The sequence below is a fragment of the Rhinopithecus bieti genome, unplaced genomic scaffold (genome assembly GCF_001698545.2).
Source record: "Rhinopithecus bieti isolate Rb0 unplaced genomic scaffold, ASM169854v2 scaffold_14330, whole genome shotgun sequence".
NCBI lineage: Eukaryota > Metazoa > Chordata > Mammalia > Primates > Cercopithecidae > Rhinopithecus > Rhinopithecus bieti.
Window position 1 is genome coordinate 389,326 of NW_016807931.1, and position 21,282 is coordinate 410,607.

At 39.1% G+C, this 21,282-nt stretch overlaps 1 protein-coding gene across 1 annotated transcript in view; it reads left to right on the forward strand.

Annotated features, from left to right (window-relative positions):
* Positions 1-7,044: 7,044 nt before the first annotated feature.
* Positions 7,045-21,282, forward strand: part of ZNF804A (zinc finger protein 804A) — a 355,302-nt gene continuing 341,064 nt past the window's right edge. The window contains 1 exon segment of the mRNA XM_017884158.1: positions 7,045-7,698. Within this exon segment, the coding sequence (XP_017739647.1) occupies positions 7,588-7,698 (111 nt within the window). The 5' untranslated portion in view covers positions 7,045-7,587.

The window sequence follows — 21,282 nt, forward strand, 5'->3', positions numbered from 1 at the left end:
ATATTATAGATGAAATCAGTTACGTTAATCCAATTCATACTAAATTTATATGAGGAATTTTACTATAAAGATTCAAAGGTGTCATATATAAACAAAATATTAAAGCAAGTAGATCTTAAGAATACATCTTCAGGAACATTCTCAATTTTTGACCTCTCTAGACTAATACATTATAGAAATAATGCCCATCAGTTCTTCCTGAGCTTCTTAGAGTTCAGGTACACAAAACATTATTGGTTGGCCCTGAAACTTAGCACGAGCCTCTTGGGCTTGTTTGGTTTAGATGTATTCCATGGATAAATCAATTTTGGTAGGCAATTGGGTGATCTAACAGACAAAGTTACCTCGATGGGGGAATGGAAGTGGAATTTATGACACATAGATACATATTTCCACATTTATTTTTAGGAATATTATGCAACTAAATATTGCCATCTGAATTTTGCAAGGTACCCATTTCATATTACCAAATAAACATATAAAAGTATTTATGAAAACTGCTATGAGCTTACAGCAAGATGGCATCCATCTGCAAACCAGGAAGAGGACTCTCATCAGAATCTGAATGAGCTGGCAGCTTGATCTTGGACTTTCCAGCCCTCAGAACCATAGGAACAAATTTCTATTGCTTAAGCCATTCAGTAATGGTATAGTTATTGCAGTAGCTTAAAATAACTAAGACAAATATATTTTATGTTAATGAAATCTATATAGTTTTCATTTATATTTATCTTGTTCCGAGTGAACATGACCATACATAAATTTGAAATCTCAGTGGAAATTCCCACATCTTCCTATCAGAAAGGAGTATGGTAGACAAGAGGAGAGTTTGAGTATATATAAAAGTTGTGTTATGGGCCAGTATTGTGTCTTAACCTCCTATGCTTTTCTTAAATCTAGCCACATCTGTACTACATAGAGAACTATTTCTACAAAATTTCTCTCATATGAATAGCACAGATGCCTGAGTACTCAACTGTGCTGCAGAATTTAATTTTTGCAAATTCTCTGCAGTCTTTGTGGCATATTCTAGAGACTACTTTGTTAAAGTCACCAATGACCTTCAAGATGGCCAAATTGAGATCATTTAGTCATCTCATTTTACTTAAAAGCTACCAGTAGCATTCCTCACAGTTGGTTACTATTTCCTTAAAACTAACCTTTTGCATTGGAAGGAAGGATTTATGGGGCATCTCATTTTCTTGGCTTTACAATCTTCTGCCAGGAGCTTGTTTGCTATCTCCTTTTTTAGCTGTTGCTTCTCAGGTCAACCCTGATCTGTCCTGGGACTCTTTATCTATCTGTATAAGCTCTCACACGATCTCTTGCAGCCCTTGCTTATAAATGGCATTGATATGCCAATGCCTCCCAAATGGGTTGTGATCCTGACTCCAGATTTTATACCTGCACATCTCACTATCTCTATTTGTATATCTAAAACTAATGCAAATTTTATAAACAATTTCCCCAATCTGTCCCTCCTCCTCAACTTTACTTAACATCTTAGACCAATTACTTTCATTTCAGTATCTTCTTAATATTTTCCCTGATTTTACATATCTCCTAGAATCAATTTTTTACATCCTTACTAGAGCGGTATTTGTATCTTCCTCCCTCCCACCAATGCTTCCTTTTTCCCTTTGTTTTTAACCCAGAAACAATATGTGTCTGTAGGTGCCTGCATGTCACCTTTATCTTCCGCCGCACTAGCTTTCTCCTTCTCTTCCAGTTCTTTCTTCTCCCACTTACCTGACACTAAGAAACTCATGATAGCAAAATACATGCACCCTTGCCTTATTTATATGTGTTTATTCTTTCACAAAAATACACACTTGTTCTTGTTTTTATACAGAACCAAATCCTAATCTACTCTCTTATTTTAATATACATTTTTATATAATAAAACAACTAGAAAATCCTACCTAATCAATGTGTATGAAATTTATTATTTTAATAGGTATATGAAAGTCTGTGAAATATATAATGATATATCATAATTATGATATACACCATAATTTATGCAACTATTTCATTATTGAAAATCACTTTCTTTGTTTCTAGCTTTTTTATAATTATAAGGTTAAGCTAAGAATGTTACCTTAATGTTACATTAAGTGTTCTTGTAAATATCAGTTTATGCTGGTAATCTTACTCTACATAACAAGTCCCAGGAATGCAATGGCTAGATATAAGATTACATGTAATTTTATTTTTAATAGATATTACAAAATTTCATTCAAAAAAGGGAATAAAACACAGGAATGTAGTTATTGTTCATCTTTTTTTCTTTACTCATAATAATATATCCTAATTTTATTCCTTTTGGTAAATTAATTACACGTCACCCAATTGCATTAATTTATTTGGCAACATATTAGAAATGTAGCTTTGGCTCTCCTATTTGCATTGTCTTGGCATTTATCCCAAGACTACTTATTAGAATTGAAAAATAAGGGGTAAAATGCTTGAAAATATCAATATCACCTAAATATTTTTTACAGCCTAACAAGTGCTCTATCATTCTTTCAAGCTATAAAAGTTGCATAATTAAATTATTTTATCTACTTATTAAGGTTGAACCCAGAAAATTATGAAATTTCTCTCTAATCCTTTTACATTTGTATCAATTTCCACATTTCCACAATTTCTACAGTTACACCAGCTATTCAAGACACACATCTTCAAGTGGGGAGCTAAGCTGGTATTCTGTTCTGCCAGGCATGATCAACATCAGCTCTAGGCAAGTTGCCAGAGAATCAGATAATTAAGCTTGAAAAAACATAAGATAATATCTTGTTTATTCCCTTTCTTTCAAAGGTTAAATAAGTGAAGTTAAGGGAGTCTGAATAATTATTTGTCCAATGTTCCAAAGTTGTTTTAGTTGAAGGTGCCTTATAGTGGTTTGGAATAAGGTGTTAATTGTGATAGAGTCTACACAAATATAGGCTTCACACTTCATTGACTAGAAGATGCCCTTCTGTTTGTAACATCCTTAAATATGTCTTATAATCAGTGACAATTTATTGATCCTTGTTTTTAACAGGACCATATTTCAACTCAGCTGAATTTGAATACAGAAACAGGGTTATGATCACGGAGCTACTTTTAGGAAATTATTACCTAATAATTACCTTAAAATTTTACCATCACACATAATATAATTACATTATCAGCTTCAGGTAATATCAGTTTTGATATTCAATATATATCCCATGACTAGTATAGATCAGCGTTTCTCACAGTAAATATCATATAGACCTTCTCTTAAATATTTTCTTGAATATACTAAGTTCACTTGAGGCATAATTTTACTTAAATATGTTAACATCAAACTAATTATACAACCCCATACGCTTATAGCTCTTATGTAAACACAAACCAAAAAAAAAAAAAAAAAAAAAAAAAAAAAAAAAAAAAAGAAAGAAAGAAATCAAATGAAAATACAACAGGCAAAATATCCAAATTTCCCATCTTGATATAATACAACAGATGATGTTGTTTTGCTAAAATCAAATCCTATCTCAAACATGAATTTGTTTATGAGTGTTTGTGTGTCAACACTGATCTCCACATGCCTGAAGTTTACAATGACTATGAGTGCACTATGGTGATGCTGTTCTTCTACCACTTTTTCCAATTTAACTATGTAGCACCTTCATTCATGCAGCATGCCATCATATCACTTGGCATTAACTGAGAGTGAACAAGCGCGTGTTAAATTTTTATTATTCAAAAATAAAAGCAGTAGTGCTGGGCACCAATATGATAATAAACATGAATGTAAACCAAAGTGATAAATAGTGGCAACATTAAGTACAAATTACCCAGTTATATGGTTATACAGATGATAAAAAATGCTTAAGATTATTACAGTAATGAAAAGGAAAATTTTAAATCCCAAAATATACTCAGTGATGACTATGAATACATCCCAGACACATATGAAAAGTAGTGGAATACATATTTGGTTTGTTTGTTATTTCAGGATGACGTAAGACTAAAAACTTGATTCACAAAAGCTCAGGTAAGGCTGAGTTGTTGGAACCCAGAAGTCAATCTAATTTGTGGGGATTTTTCAATTGAGTGATGGGAAGTTATTCAGACATAGTAAAAGCATCCAAAGATTTTTATGACAGGAAGTAGGGAGTCCAGTGGAAAGGCATGTGGAGGTAGTAACATATAGTAGGTAAACTCAGGAAAGATTTACCTACTCCTGGAAGAACTGGACTGAATGAATCAGGGATTTAGAACCCAGAGGTCTAGCCACTGGTCTAGGAGAGGAGCAACACCTTGGTTTCATATGTCAAGGTCACAACACTGTCCTGAAATTTTGTGTGAGCCAGAAGCAGATGAGGAACAATGCTGAGCAGAAACCTATTATCCAAATTTGAGTTAAGCAAAGCAAGACAAGTGGGATAAATCAGTATAAGAGGAAAACTTAATCTTGATTTGAATTGCAGTTGTAAAGGGCGAATTGAAGGGGCAATTGCAGTTGTAGAAAGGGTGAAATTGAAATTGTAGCAAAATGAACTGCAATTTTTTAGACTAATGACACTTCATTTACATTTTTAATTATAAATTGTTCGGCTAGAAAGTTGCCAATTGAACAAATAATCTATCATTATTCCATAAAATATTTGAAATATTTTCTAAACAAGAAATGATTCTGCACATTTATAATAAGCAGGTATATATTTAACCTCATACATTAAACCTATTGTCCAAATTATTGAGAGAAAAAATTTTATTTTTTAAATTAGGGTGACTTGGTTCCACAGAAACAATTCATTCCAAAATCGTTACTGGTAGTCTTGCAAAATAAAAATTGATTTAAATAATAGGAATGATATAACAAGTGCTTGCAACACAATGGCAAAGTTAAAGATACACTGATACATACATATATTCAAACTTTGCCACTAGAAGCACAGTGTGACAGTCCACGTAGATGATATTCTGTTCCATGGGACAAGTCATATATCTGTGTTTCCCGTTTCCTGAACTGGATATTGAGCTTTATCCTGTAGACGAAAATGTAAGAATTTCATTAGAAGTATTTTGATAGAAAAATATTGCAAAAAACTCCTAAATTACATTATTATAAATTTAAAAAATACCCTACATCATCTGGTCTTTTCATATATGGTGCTTCTTCTACTTCCCTACAAGCTTTCTCAGTATAGATTATTAATACAAAAAACGTTATCTTCTTTCTAATAACTAACTGCAAGTATACAAATCTTCAAAAGACATACTAGAAATCATACAGGTTACTAGTTCTTTCCGAAGTTGACGTGTGCAGAGAATGCCTGCATTTTCAAAATATAAACACAAAACAATATTTTTACAGTAGTTGGAAATTGATTTAATTTCCATGAATATTTAGTGTAGATCAATTAAACGTTTTTCCTCTGATAGAATTGTGTTCATACTGAATTCTAACAAATTATTGGGTGATCTGCTCCACAGAGTATAGAAGTTTTGTAAATTCTCGCTTTCTCCCGAGACTTGCAGACTCCCCCAAGTGGATATCTGAGAAATTTAGCCAAGTGCCTCCAAATAACTCTGACACTTCATAATGAGCTTTGATCAAACCATACCAATTTTGTTCCCCTTTGTTTGAACTGAAGCATAATACAGGAAGAATGACTATGTGAATGTGGTACTTCCCCTTTCTACCATCTATAAGTTATAATTTACTCACACTACTATTGACTCTCTTCTCTTTTTTCCCTCTTTCAAAAAGTGAAATCAAACTGTCAGATTTATTTAAGGAGCTTATTATGGATTGCAGGGCCACTGCTACATAAAATCCTACATATGAGACACACAAAATGGAATGTATTGCAATCTCGATTCCCAAATAAACAAGGTAAACACAGTTTATATCAAAGTGCAGTTTGTTCTGACGTAGGGGCATCAGAATGTCTGGAATCTGCTTTAACCAATTAAGCCTTTCAAGGCAAAGGAAAAATAAAGCCTTCAGTAAATCCATTGAAGGCACCATCTCCCAGCCTCCCACTGCCTGTTATCGATCTTTTTAAGTGCCGACTAATGAGTCGTATATATACCTGATGGGATGCTCTCACTCCACCACCTCAGAGGGGCTAAACTCACACAAAGAGAGAACCAACTGGGTGGGAGGCAGGGTGGGAGGGCACAGCCGGGCTGATGGCTGCCTTGGACCCTTGAAAACCAACCAGAAAGTCTGTCTCCAGGGAACGCAGTAGACCCGGTTCCCTACTTTCCGTGACAAACCCATTAGTTCGTGTGCAGGAGATTTTTCCATTCAGGTCGCTTCTAGGGCGAACGCTTTTGTTCGCTACCACTCTGTAGTGCGAGAGGAACTAAAGAGACATGCAAAGCAAGCTCGAGGCAGCAGCGTCTTTGCCGCAAAGCATCCCTTTCCCCTCAGCTTTAGCAATTTAGGAAGAACTGAGGTTCTCAGGGGAGGTGGGGTGAGGGGAATGCCAGGAGGAGGGACACATAAATCAGGAGTCCCTGCTTTTACCCTCTACCCACTTGCACTCGCAACGCCACAACTACCCTCCCCCGAAACTATCATCAACACAAGCACTTACGGTATCTACAAATGTGTGGGAGCAGGGCTGGGTGGGGGTCACATTTTCTTTCCTCGCCTTTCCCTAAGACTGAACAGGGTACCAGCCTCCATACCAAAAACACATTAAATAACAAAATCAAATAAACCAAACCCAGTGAATAGCAATTATCTTGAGAAAGAAGCCGCTGCTGGCACCGGCCTGGATTCGCTGCAGTCGGAAGCGGGTGGCTTTCGGTATTGAATTATTAATTTATTTATCCCCCTCGTCCCCACCCCCACGCCGACTGCCAGGCAAGAAATCGCGGCCTCTTCGCTTCCTCTCCGCCCCACCTTCCAGGAGTCTCCCACTTGGCGGTGGCCGTCGCGTCCCCGGCCCTCTGCGGCAGTGGCGCCGCGCGGGGCGCTCCCACTCGCGCTCGGGCTGGCGCGGCCGCGGGTCCCGGCGGCGGGGTGGGCGGGGGAGGCAGCGGGTGACAGATGTACTCCTCTGACAGCTCTCAGTATCAGCCCAGTGGCTCCCTGCCATTGGCTCAGTGCAATGGACCGGCAACGCCGCTCACTATAATAACACTCATGCCTGCCAGCAGCAGCAACTCCGAGTGCAGGCGCCGAGCGCGGGGGATGCTGCCGCCGCCGCCACTCCTGCTGCCGCGCAGGCGGCTCCCGCAGCCCCGCTCCGCCCGGCCGCCGCGCGGGCACTGACTCCCGCCCGGCTCGGTTTCGCCGGCCCGGCCCCCTCCTAGCCTGGAATCCTCCCGCGGGGCTCGTTGTCCCGACGCGAATTAGAAGAGAAACACAGAGGAGCGAGAGACTGAGGGAGAGCGCGGCGAGCATGCGGAGGCGGGGGAGCCTCGGCGCGCACCACAGAGGGGTGCAGTGAGCCGGTCTCCAGAGGACGTGCCGGGGGCTGCTGCGTGCCCTCGTGGCGGGTCCCCAGCCCACCCTCGCCAGCCCCGGCGCGCTGCGGCTGTGGGCGCGGGGTGCGTGGAAGCAGCGGCTGCGGCGGAGGAGGCGGTGGCTGCCCCATGGAGTGTTACTACATTGTCATCAGCTCCACGCATCTCAGCAACGGACACTTTCGCAACATCAAGGGAGTTTTCCGGGGCCCTCTCAGCAAGAACGGGAACAAAACTCTGGTAATCGCTTCTGTTTTCCTCTCTCTCTCTCATTTTTAAGAGGGCATTTGGAAGATTGAGTTTTTGGAGGTGTTGAGATTCGATTTGGTTTATAATTTACTCATTTATTTATCTGGTGGGCGTGGGGTGAGAATTGTGTGTAGAAAAAGGAAGAGGTCTTAGGGAAGCTGTGATCCATGGCTTTCGTTGACACTTCCACAATGCTCTGGACTCTCTCACCTCACTCCATTACGCTGAAGATTACCACAGTCTCTCCTTATTTGAAGCAAATGTGTCAACAGGACCTGTTTTAAAAGAAAAGAAAAGAACTCTAACCCCAAGTTACCCCATAACCTCTTTTGTTTGGCTTAGGAGCCTGAAGGTGAATGAGGATGTGGCTGTCTCTGATGGAGGCGGGGAACCATGTGGCTGGTCACAAGGAGGAAGTGGCGGGATTGAGTGATGGTCTGAGAAAGAGTTTGTATTCCAGTTCTTTTCTGAAGGACTGATAGCAAACTTCTCTAGTGAGAAGTTGTCAGTGCTAAGCTTAAGAGAGTGACTCCAGAACCTTATGCTGTCCACTTTCAGCTATTCTCTGTAAAGTGGTGGTGGATATGTGTGAAGCACTATCACTATGTCACCATTAGAGCCACTAGGGAAAACGTGAGGCAAATAGAACCCATGCAGTTGCTGGAAGGTTCTCACTGGATCACAGAGCTTCGTTTTTCAGGATCCTAGTCGGAAGAGCACTCCTGATTGGTGGGAGAAGATGTGCTGAGCATTGAGATAGTGCAGGATGATAGCTCCTACTTCTCATCCAAATCCCCCTTTAGCTATAAAACCTCCCTGTAGAACTGACTTTCATATATTGGTATGTTTGGAGAAGTATACACCTCCGTAAAGTAAAAAAGGAAGTAGAATAAAGGCTCATTAGGCTTAGTACTTCAAAGAGTAAAGACAAAGTGAGGTGGCAATATACAAATGTATGATTCACTGAAGTCCGTGTTTATTAGCAAGCAGGCTCCCTTCTCCTTTCTTACACAATGGTAACTTAGCCTGAATGAGGAGAGTAGAAGTTTAAGGACAGACTCAAATAGTCCAAAAGTAAATATAGTATTATTGATCGAATTTTCTTTTTGTATTTTAAAATATGTTTCTTTATGAATACAGAAAATATGCTGTGATGTGTTTTCCAAGAATGAAAAGTTCTCATCTAAAGTTTTACGTAAATTCTTGATGCATTTAATTTCATTCTTTTTACTTTGAATCTCTTGGCTATTTGCTTTCAGTTTACTTAAAACTCTCAAAAGCAGGACTAGTTTGTTGCCTTTATTGTTGTTGTGGATGTGGTTGTTGGTTGTCGTTGACCAAAGAAAGTGAAAATACTCTTCTGCAGTCTTCTTTAGTAGAGTACCACAAAGAGCAGTAGCCAAAGGCTAAAGGAATTGTTGAAATTGTTCTGGCCCCACTTAGAGAAGTCAATTATGTAGGAACGTAAAATTTTGGGGAAAAAACTTTAAGTTTGAAGAAAGTACACACTGTTTTTTCAATTAAATTTCACTTACGGTAAAAGGCAAACTTAATGCACAAGTTTTCATTTCCATACTTACAACAATGGTGTAGGTGATAAAGCTCACAGTGGGGTTTATAGAAAAAAAAAGTTATTTGCCATAACTCAACTTGTTAGAATTCTATAGGTCTTGATTCGCAAGGTAATCTTAGGTTCTAACAATGGTTGAATTTGCTTATGCTGGTGTGTTTGTTGTGTGTTTGGAGTTGGTTCATTCTTTATGACTTATATTTACAAAAGGCAGGTTAAAGTCTAGATTTGCCATTGTAACCTTGTGAGTAAATTGGGTTCTAAAAAACAGCTATCTAAATGAGATGAATAAACCTAAATATAGACAAACATCAGAAAGAACAAAGATAAAAAGGCTTTGAAATAACTCCATAATTATCTTAGTTATCATGAAAGAGACTTTAGGCACTTCTGAGCTAGTCTTTCCAGATGATTTTTAAAACTGCCCAAGTTTGTATTTCCTGTGTATGAGATTTGCACTGACTGAAAAGAAGTAAATTTTCATATATGATGTGAATATATTTGAAACTACTTCTTTACAATATAATACATTAATCTATTATATGTACTTTCTAGAGGTCTTCTCATGAGTGTAATTATGGAAAATGATGAGATTTATGCCTGTCTTTAAGTATAACAGAAAAGATTCTAGATCTATTCATAAAAGAATGATTTTAATTTTAAAAAGAACTGTCTATACTTACCCCAAAATGATTCTTTATAGCACAGAGGATGCTGTGAGCACTTACATATATGCTAAAACATACTGTCACTTAAAAATAGGAAACTGGATCTGAAACTTCTAAGAATTAGCAACTTCAATGAGAAATACAAACATCATCTTCAAAGGTATATATGCCACATTTATAAATTTTCAAGTAAGAATTTATGCTTATCATGGTTCTACAGCTTTATTTTTTATTTTTTAAATTGACAGATAAACTTATTTGTGTTTATTGTGTACAGTGATTTTAATCCCAGTTTTATGGAGTAATAATTATGATATCTTTCCTACTTCATTTTATATTTTATTCTAATACATTTGAATTTTGCCATTAGAAATCATCACATTTTTGTATTTTGAATTGTGTACCAAGTTCTAAGGATTTTGTTAGTATGGCAAATGTTTATTTCTTACTTCGGGGAAGTGCAACCTTAAACATAAAATTACTCAGCGAAAAGGTACTTTGATTTCTCCAAGACCTTTTAGTTACTTTCTATCAATAGAACTTAATGGCTATCTGAGAAATTTTTAAATTCAAATTTAAAAAATAATTTTATAATCTCCGAAAAATCACAGGATTAATTTAAGATAGCCTGTAACTGTTAATACAGTCTTCTTTTATGAGTTAGATGTTACTTACAAAACAACCAGGGTACTTCATATTTTATTGACATGATTAATTGCTTTAATCCTAAATCCAGAATGTAATCCTGCCATTCATATTGAGAAGATAGTCAAAATATATAATCCCTTCTCTAGATCATATCATATCACGCAAACATAGAATTTTGGAAAATAACAACGTTCTTGAAGACTAAGCCTCTTGTTAATGTTGACCCTATTTATGAGCTTTTAAATATATTCCTTTTGCTAATTATAATGAAAAATATATGATTTTCTTTTACAATGTCTTACAAGTAAAAGAAAAGTCAATCTGTTTATCATGATTTCTGTTAAAACTGTAACATATCTGTGATATAGCTTTAATTTCATGGAACAAGAAGTAAGTGAATATTTCATAGTTCTCCAGAATATTTCTGGATAAGTTATAGAGCTTAACAGAAATGAATGAAGTTTATCTTCCATCTAATCTCATTCTTTTATTTAGATTTTCCCAATTAGCCATTGTGTAAGCAATTGCTTACTGAATAAAGACATTTAGGTACATCTTTTTTTGCAATTGATTTACAAAGTTTATTTGTCTTAATTATATAGCTAAATAAATACAGAATATTTCTGTATATTACATATTTAACATGGAATTTAAATATTCCTTTAATCACTTTAATATGTAATTTGGGATTTGTCTTGGGAAACTTGGAAATCATTACTAATTTGTTCATTACATTCTGTTAGTTGGTCAGCATTTTAGTATCTTATAATAACATATCTATTTCACTGACTATAGAATTCAAAAGAATCAGTGGTGGTTTTGAGGTCATACAGTGAGTCAATATTATCAAGCAGATTTCCTGACTCCAGACATATTTCCTTTATAATTTATATGCCAAATTATGGAATCTCTAGGGATCATGATGATAATATGACTAAGAGATGGTATTGTGTTATCTGTTTGGTTGAAGGCACTTTATTTTTCCAATTATCTCCAGATATGGATAAATAGTGCCAGAGTCATAGAATAATTTGTTTAAATTTGTTTTACTACTCATCCTCCATATGCAAATATCACTCATTTCTGTCGGGCCTAAAGGCCTTCTTTCTGTAGGCTGCCCTCCATTTCTAATATATGAAATACTACATTCGACAAGAAAAGAAATGTTAATTTACTAATCGGTTCACAAAATATTTGTTATTTAGTTCATTCAAGTTTATTGAGGTGCCTCAATTACAAAGCACTGTTCTAGACACCATAGGCTCTGTATTATGCACTAAATAATACATGCTAAGAAGCATTTTGGGCTGCTCTTGCTCATTTTGAATCTGTTGAAAAAAATTCACATCTTTTGACATGTTTGTAGGTTTCTTGTCACTCAGGACATTGTGATGTGTGTTAATTTTGAAAAACCTGAAAAAATTCTGTTATTTCCCTTGTGTATGTAGGAACTCACTAAAATTAGGCAGGCTTTTGAAACACTATTTGGCCTTTTGTTTTAGTTTTCATTATTGAATATAACTTACTTTTCATATAATTCCCTTGAACATTTTCTAAATCTCTTGAAAAATGTAATTTAAAAGACTTCTCATCGAAACCCATTTAGGTGACACTTTAAGGGTATGCATGTAAGACTGAAGAGATCAACTGGTGAATAGGTGCTGTTGGAAAAGTTATTATTTTTTAGGTTAGTGTCCTCAAGAGAGCTCAGGTGTGAGGGTGGATTAGGGTGAGATCTTAATATATCTTCAGACTTTCCCACTTTATAAACTTCTTCACACAAAGAGTCCAATTATATATTCTTCCAAATTTCATTTAAACACTATGTATTCAATATGAAAGACCATCTTTTGTCTCAATTTTCTGAACTTAAGGTGTCATATATTCTTGCTCTGTTGGTTTTGAATTCTAGTGAAACTTTTACTACATATCCTTTTTCAGAACACATTATTCTAGTAAGGAAAATAACTGATATTTGAATTATTGTTATAACGCAAACATGCAAGCACTATTTTAAGGCAAATGTCAAATAATATTCATGATTACCACACACTTTTGTTAATTCATTAAATATTGAGTTATTTTAGATAACTGAAATTTGATTAGCGACGTAATGTCTTGACTTCTCACTTCTGCACCAATAGTTTCAGGTTATCGATGACTGCAATTACATTTTGAATGAAAATACAGATCAGCGAGAATTTCAGGGATGACCTAGTCCAGAGGTTTAATGGAGTTATATTCAGGGCCAAATTCAGGCTGCCAAATTAGTTTGTTCAGTACGTACAGTGTTTTAAAATACTTGGATTGAAGTGCAGTTGGAAGAAGACGCTTCTCCATTTTCCACCGTCTACACTACATTCTGTTGCTATGTAGGCTATTCACTTACTTACATTACTTTCCTGACCATTGAAGGCACTTCAGTTTTCCATACCTTGCTTAGTTCAAGGACTAAAGTTTACCTATGTGAAGACAGAAGTATTTCTGTCGTTATATTTTCTTCTGTAGTAACTGTTTGGCATACATTGGTTGAAGTGAATTAACGGTATTCTCCAGGTCAAATATCTAGGATCTCTATCATAATAAGAAATATACAAGGATTTCAGAGTGATCAATTTTGCATTTTAAAATTGCAAACTTTTACTTAGGCTACTGGTATTTTGGTATTTTGCTGTTGTTTTGACCTGAAAACATTAATTTAGAATTTTATTTTATTTTTTAATATATACTTAAGTAAACATGTTACATTTATATGCCATATTTGGGAAGTGGTTTATTAAAAGTATTATACATAGTGTAAATCATATGTAAATAATTGTGCTAATGATACAGCATTGAAATAATTTCCTATCGTGCCCATTTAACTGAGATAGTACTGTTGAAGGGACTTGCTGTTAGGAGTTTGAGTAATCCTTTCGAAAAAAGATAGCAGTTATAATCCATGGTGTACTGCAACAAAAATTTATGAAGAAATTACTTATATCTGTTTAACACATTTTTATATTGCTAACCACAATAATAAATATAATTATGTTAGTTCCTCTTTCTGAAAATTTCAACCTAAACCATTTGATCTGTTTTATCTCATTCTAAATTATCTACTGTATCTGAAAAAATGTTACAATACACAGTAGGCCCTTCATGTCTGTGGATTCTCATTCATGGATTCAACCACTGTGGATACTTTGAGTATCTCAAATACTCAAAAAAGACAAAAGCACACTGTATTTGTACTTAACATGTACAAACATTTTTTTCTTGCCATTATTCCCTAAATAATACAATATAACAACAGTTTACATAGCATTTACATTTTACTGGGCATTAGAAATAATCTAATCTCCAGATAATTTAAAGAATAAGGGATGATGTGCATAGACTATATGTAAATACTATACCATTTATGTAAGGGACTTGAGAATCTGTGGATTTTGATATATATCCTAGGGGGATCTTAGAACCACTTCCCCATGGATATGCAGAGATAACTGTATACTGTATTATGATAGTGTCTTCAAGTAGCCATGATTCATTAATTTTATAAATGTATTACAGTACACTTCCTATTACAGTATAAGATTAAGAGGAGTAATAAATAATTAAAATTCAGTCGTGGTTGTCAAAGTAAACAAAGTCCATTACCTGAGGTATTACTCTGAATTCTTTCATAATGGTTTGGCACCACTGGAAGAAAGTTACATACTTTTCTACATGTAAGTACATTTAATATACTGACTGTTTATGATGTCAATACTGTGTTCAAATTATAAGAAAACATTTTTTCTTAAATAGTATTCGAAAAATTACGTGTATTAAACATGATGGCTAGTTTTATGTGTCACCTAGAATAGTAGCGTATTGGTCCATTCTCACACTGCTATAAAGATAGTACCCGAGACCAGGTAATTTATAAAAGAAAGAGGTTTCATTGACTCACATTTCCACATGCCTGGGGAGGCCTCAGAAAACTTACAATCGTGGTGGATGGTGAGGGAGAAGCAAGGACCTTCTTCCCTTGGTGGCAGGAGAGAGAAGCGCAAGCAGGGGAAATGCCAAATGCTTATAAAATTATCAGTTCTAGTGAGAGCTCACTTATTATCATGAGAACAGCACAGGGGAAACTGCCCCTATGATCCAGTCACTTCCCTCCCTCAACACCTGGGGATTACAATTCAAGATGAGATTTGGGTGGGGACACAGAGCCAAGTCATATCACATAGCCAGTTATTTAATCAAATTCTAATGTAGGTATTGCTGTGAAGGTATTTTGTAGGTACACTTAATGTCTACAACCAGTTGACACTTTAAGTAAAGGAGATTACTCTTGATGGTGTGGTTTGGCCTGATAACCAGTTGAAAATCTAAGAGCAAAACTGAGGTTTTCTGGAGAAGAAATTCTACCTGAAAACTTCCGTAGCAACTCCTACCTGAGTTTTCAGCCTGCAGCCACTGCCTTCACATTTAAGATTTACCAGCTCCTACAATCACTGAGTCAGTTTGTTAAAACAAATCATATGTGCATCTACACACACACACACACACACATATCATATCATATTGTTTTTATGTGTCTGGAGAACCTTAACCCTTAACTGACACAGTGAAAATCAGTTTATAATGTTTCTTTTATAATGAGCTAACTAAATGTTTGAAATGTAAATCCCAATTGAATTTAATAGGAAATAGATGCATTAATGTTGATAATTATGATTTGTTTTTCTAAGACCACCAGAGCGGGCACAAAAGAACCAGCGACTAGGCAAGGGTAGGAGCAAAACTGCAAGTTTATTTTGGTCACCTAAGGTGTGGGGAAGAGGTCTGTCGGCCTCCGGCAAAGAAGGCCGACAGAGCCCCCCGGTGGGGCTCTCGGACGGAGTTCCCGCAGTCCTGACATCCCGACAGGAGTGGAGGACTGAGGAAGGCCGCCCGTGGCGTCCCTCCGGAGCGGCTTTTCTAGGAGTGGGAGGGCAATAGGCGGGGCACGGGCGTGTCAGGGGGCGTTCCGCAGGTGCGACCAGGTAAATCTTGGTCTCTTCGGATTGACGTCACCTGGCGCATGCCCAGTTGGTCTGCACCTTCCCGGGCACCGGCTGCATTTTCGCGCGCGCGGGAAAAGTTGGTGAAGAAGAACCCGGAAGTGCACCATCTTGCCTCCGTTCGTCCAAACAGTCCAACCTTTTATTGGTAATAGTGATAAGGGGCGCCGTGGTCTGTCTGGCTACTTCCTGCTGTTAAGGGGCGTCGTTAAGGTCGGGGCCCATGGTTGGCATTTGGACGTACGGATGAAGAATAAAATAAGGCACAGTATTAGTATAGGAATGAGGAATGGAAGCATTTGTTGGAATAGGGGCAAAACCCAGAAGGAAGGTCCCAGCAAGGTTGAGGAGTATGAGATAGTTAAGAAAATTTAGTAAGTTTGAGGCGAGTGGGGGAAAGCCAAACTGATTTCCACTGATTGCTTTCGGTAGGGGCCCTTTTTAGCTGGGAATGAGGAACGAGTGTGCAGAGTAGTTGTTGGCCAGGCAGCAATTAAGGAGTGGAGTTTTTGTGGAGTGGATGGCTTTCCGCTTACTCCTACTACAGAGATATTGGATGGAAGGCTAGGTCCAGAGAAGGACGGCAAAACAGAATAGGTAGCCTCGCTGTTGATTAAAAAATTGTCTTACCCGCTACCAGGAGAGTTACCCGCGGCTCGGCGAGGGTGATGGGGGTCCCCGAGTCTCGGCACCTTCAGTTGTCGTCGTCGTCCAGATGTAGGAGCTGGAAGGAGCTCCCAGGATCCTGGGAAAGGGGGTCACGTGGAGACGCAGCACCTGTTCTCAGGGTGGGGCAATCAGACTTCCAGTGTCCTCCCTGCTGGCAAGCAGGGCAGGGGGTTGCTGGTGGACGAGGGTTAGGACATTCACTGGCCCAATGTCCTGATGCCTTGCACTTATAGCAAGGCTGCGTTGGGGCTCGGGGACCTTGCGGACACCTGTTGGCATAGTGTCCTGCCTTGCCGCACTTATAGCAGGCTCCTTTCGTAGCCTTGGAGTCTGCGGAGTGTGTACTCTCTGGCCTGGGGTTACGACTGGGCTGTAAAGCCGCTGCTAGGAGCTGTAACTTCTGTTTGAGGCGAGCCTGCCGTCTCCTCTCTGGAGTTATAGACCTTAAAGGCTAATTTAACCAGGTCTTGTATTGGTGTCTGAGGACCATCCTCTACCTTTTGAAGTTTTTTACGAATGTCAGGAGCTGATTGAGAAATGAAATAAGACGCCAAAATGGTGGCCCCTGTGGGGGAGGCCGGATCTAACCGGGTATACTGGGTTAGAACCTCAGTCAGTTTAGGGTAGAGGTTAGGATAACCTGGAGGTCATGCCAAGTTAAGTCATAGGCCTGACAAAGGTATCTAAATTCCTTTATGTATATGGTAGGATTAGCTGAGAAATCACCTAAACGCTTCTCAATTTTGGAAAGATCGGCCAATGAAAAAGGGACATGTACTCTGACTACCCCCTCCGCCCCAGCCACCTCTCGCAAAGGTGCTAACACTGTAGGAGGGTGTGGGCAGAGATAGGGGACTCAAGACAGCCAGTTGGGGGCCCCGAAGGAGGCACGGGACCGAGTGGATTACTAGTAGATAAGGAGGAGGAAGGAGGAGTCTGGATGGGGGGAGGAGGAGGAGTCTGGGCAGGAAGGGAGGGGGTGGAGAGAGCGGGGAGAGAAGGAGGAGTATAGGGACGAGAGCTTAAGGCCCAAAAGCCTTGTACGTAATTAATTTCAGACCACTTGCCTAGCTGCTGGCAGAAATTGCTGAGGTCGATCACGCCACAGTGGAAAGGAAAATTAACCGCTTCCTCCTAAGGTCTTGTTCAAGCTGTAAGGTTTTAAAATTGGCTAGGAGGCACCCTAAGGGGGTGCTCTTTGGAAATTTGGACTGGGGGGTTTCCGTTTGTTTCCTCTTTACTGACACAATGGACACAATGGAAATGGAAATGGATCCCTGCCTGGCTTCAAAGCGTCCTTTGGAACCAGCAGAGACAGACTGGAGGCTCATGGAGCCAAAGTGGAGATTACCTTCAGGTGGACGTCTCCGTCCTGAACGGGTCTCCCGAGCCACGTGGTGGCTCCCGAGCCACTTGGTGGCTCCAAATGGACCCCGGACCTGCGCAGGATTTCTGGCCGAGGGAGGTAAAGAGGAGACAAGGGCACTTACCCCAGAGAGGCCGTGAGAGTGAGGGAAGCGGGTCTCAGGTCCTGGTCCGTCTGCCGCGTGGGAGCAGGAGGAGGTTCCTCAACCCTTAGAGGCCTGAGGAGGGGTCTCCTCCCGGGTCTTCGGCACCAACTGATTTGTTTTCTAAGACCACCAGAGCGGGCACAAAAGAACCAGCGACTAGGCAAGGGTAGGAGCAAAACTGCAAGTTTATTTTGGTCACCTAAGGTGTGGGGAAGAGGTCTGTCGGCCTCCGGCAAAGAAGGCCGACAGAGTCCCCCAGTGGGGCTCTCCGACGGAGTTCCTGCAGTCCTGACATCCCAACAGGAGTGGAGGACTGAGGAAGGCCGAGCGTGGGGTCCGTCCGGAGCGGCTTATCTAGGAGTGGGAGAGCAATAGGCGGGGCACGGGCGTGTCGGGGGGCGTTCCGCAGGTGCGACCAGGTAAATCTTGGTCTCTTCGGATTGATGTCACCTGGCGCATGCCCGGTTGGTCTGCACCCTCCCTGGGCGCTGGCTGCATTTTCTCGCGCGGGAAGGGAAAAGTTGGTGAAGAAGAACCCGGAAGTGCACCATCTTGCCTCCGTTCGTCCAAACAAATTATATAGATTTAAAATTGATAGACCTGATTGTGGAATTTTTCTGCTATTTTATATAAAGGTTTACAATAACTTTATCTGAAGTATTTGCCTGGATTACAATTTCTCTCTCTCAATCAATACACCTCAAGCATCTAAAACAACCTCTATGTAAAATGGAGTTATTCTTATCTGTTCAACCCCAACAGCTTACCACAAATGTTTATTGTACTTGAAGAAAGTCAGTCTCTTTCTAAATTAGATAAAATATTGTGTTAGTCTATTCTCATGCTGCTATAAGGACATAACTGAGACTAGGTAATTATAAAGGAAAAAGGTTTAATTGACTCACAGTTCTGCATGTCTTCGGAGGCCTCAGGAAACTTACAATCACAGCAGGAGGGTAAGCAAACACACCCTTCTTCACATGGTGGTGGGAAGGAGAAGTGCCGAGCAAAGGGAGAGAAAAGCCACTTATAAAACCATCAGACCTCATGAGAAATCACTATCGTGAGAACAGCATGAGGGTAACTGCCCCTATGATTCAGTTTCCTCCCACCAGGTCCCCTCCCGCTCCACCCCCATGACATGTGGTGATTGTGGGAACTACAATTCAAGATGAGATTTGGGTAGGGATACAGCCAAACAATATCAAATATCTTTTAAAGTTAATTTCAAAAGTTTATAATTTGTTAGCCTGAATTTAAGCAAATGAGCTTTAAATTGAGGTTATGTAAAATGAAGGACGTTCATTTTACAAAACAAAAATTTCTTCATGAAATGTACAAAATATGTACAGAGTATCAATGTCCACCAGCCAGAGATACCACGACACAACGCTAGTTGAATCACATTAGGAATATTGGTATTTGTTGAAACAAGGTTAACTGCACACCGTGGAGAACCTTGATGCATCTCTTGAAGAGAGTATAAGGGGTAGTTCTTTAGGATGTGGGATTGTGCGAGGTGTATTTTCTGGAGAGTTTACTAAAACATTTTTAAATTCTGGATTGGATACTGTGATAAATAAAAGACAATTCTATATTGGGTATCTTAGGACTTTCTATCTAGGAGCAAAGAGAAACAAAGTGGGGTGGGCTGTAATTGGTGGAAAAGAAACTTTCCTCATAATGACTGGCAGAGGGAGATGCTGGGTAACAAAAACAGTGTTTTTGGTAATGTATGTGCTCAAATGTGATTGTGGAGTGGAGTTGTTATTGTTAAGCTTCATCACAGTCATAGAGTGACCTTGTTTGATATTAATGTATCATGAAACTCTTTATATTTGACAAGAGAATACTATGCCTCACTCTTAGATCCAGACAAGCTCCTACCCATCAGTTCTTGAGAGCTGCTTTTTCCTTTCTCAGATATGACTATGAGATAGATGGTTGCAAAAAGGAGGGAAGATAAGATAAGATTATTTCAGGGACATGATAAGAGAGATTATTTCAGGGACATGAGATCCAAAGCTGAGAACTTTTAGGAATGAGGTAGGTGTCAAGATGGAGCAAAGAGGGCTTGTGCCACTTATTACCACACTAGTATAAGGAATTTGGAGATAAAACATCCACCTCTGGAGACAGATACAGGGCAAATAGTGTTTTCAGGAGAAACAGGCTTCACTTAAAACCAAAAAAAAAAAAAAAAAAAAAAAGAAGTTTAACTTCAGTGAAAAGTTTGAATCTACAGAATTTTTTTGATAACAGACACTTATGAATTCAAGTAAAACATAGTCCAAGAGTTTTAGAATATGTAGAAATATAGACATTTGTGTCAGAAAAGAGGATGTAACCTAGCCATATGGAGAATAAAGTTCAGGTAATGAGGAAGAATTTGGGAGTTCTTGAACAATGTCACTGGAGACACAGAGTAGGATAAAATTGGTTCTGACAATCATACTATTGGTAGTAGCAGCAGTGGAGTGGTGGAGGGAAACAGGTAGGACTGTATGGGCAGCACTCAGAATTTTGGGACTCACCATTGACTACTGCTGTGACTCTGAATTATGCATGACCCTTTCTCTGAGCTTCAGAGTTCTCTCCTGACTCCTACGGAAGTGTTCTGACAGAGGGGCGTGGTTACTCCTAGTGCACAGACTTTCTCCCAGATTTGACCACAAGGAGTTAAAATTATTAACAATTCAAAAATTAACTCTCTGCCTTTGATTGAGCTTCCATAACAAATTAATACAGACTAGGTGGCTTAAACAACAAATACTTATTTCTCATAATTCTGGAGTCTGGGAAGTCCTAGATCAAGTTCCTAGCTGATTCCATGTCTGGCAAGGACCTACTTCCTGGTTTGCATGTGGCTGTCTTCTCATAGCATTCTCACATGATGGAGGACAGAGAGGGAGATTAGTTTTTGTGTCTCTTCTTATGAGGGAAGTAATCACACACACGAAGATTCCACCCTTATGACCCAATGATCTCCCAAAGGCTTCATCTTCTAATACCATCACATTGGGAGTTAGAATTTCAGCATATGCATTTTGGGGGATACAGAAGTCCCATTCATAGCACCCATCCATATTGTCTTGTTTGTGCCCCTCAGATAGGGAACACCTAAAAATGAAAAGTAGAGGGTTATGGTTTGAATATGTCCCCCAGAAGCTCATGTTTTGAAAAAACTTCGTCCCCACTGCAGCAGTGTTGATAGGTGGGACATTTGGGAGATGATTGGGTCATAAGGGCTCTGCCCTCATGAATGAAGTAATTCGTTCATAGGTTGATAGACTAATGGTCTGTCGGGGGGCGGGGGGGGGTGTTTATTATTTTAAAAAAATGGATCTGTTATAAAAATCAATTTGGCTGTTGCTCGTAAGTCCACTTGCAATGTGATGCCCTGTGCTGCCTCTGGACTCTGCAGAGAGTCCCCACCAGTAAGAAGCTTGTCTCCAGATGCAGTCCAAACCTTT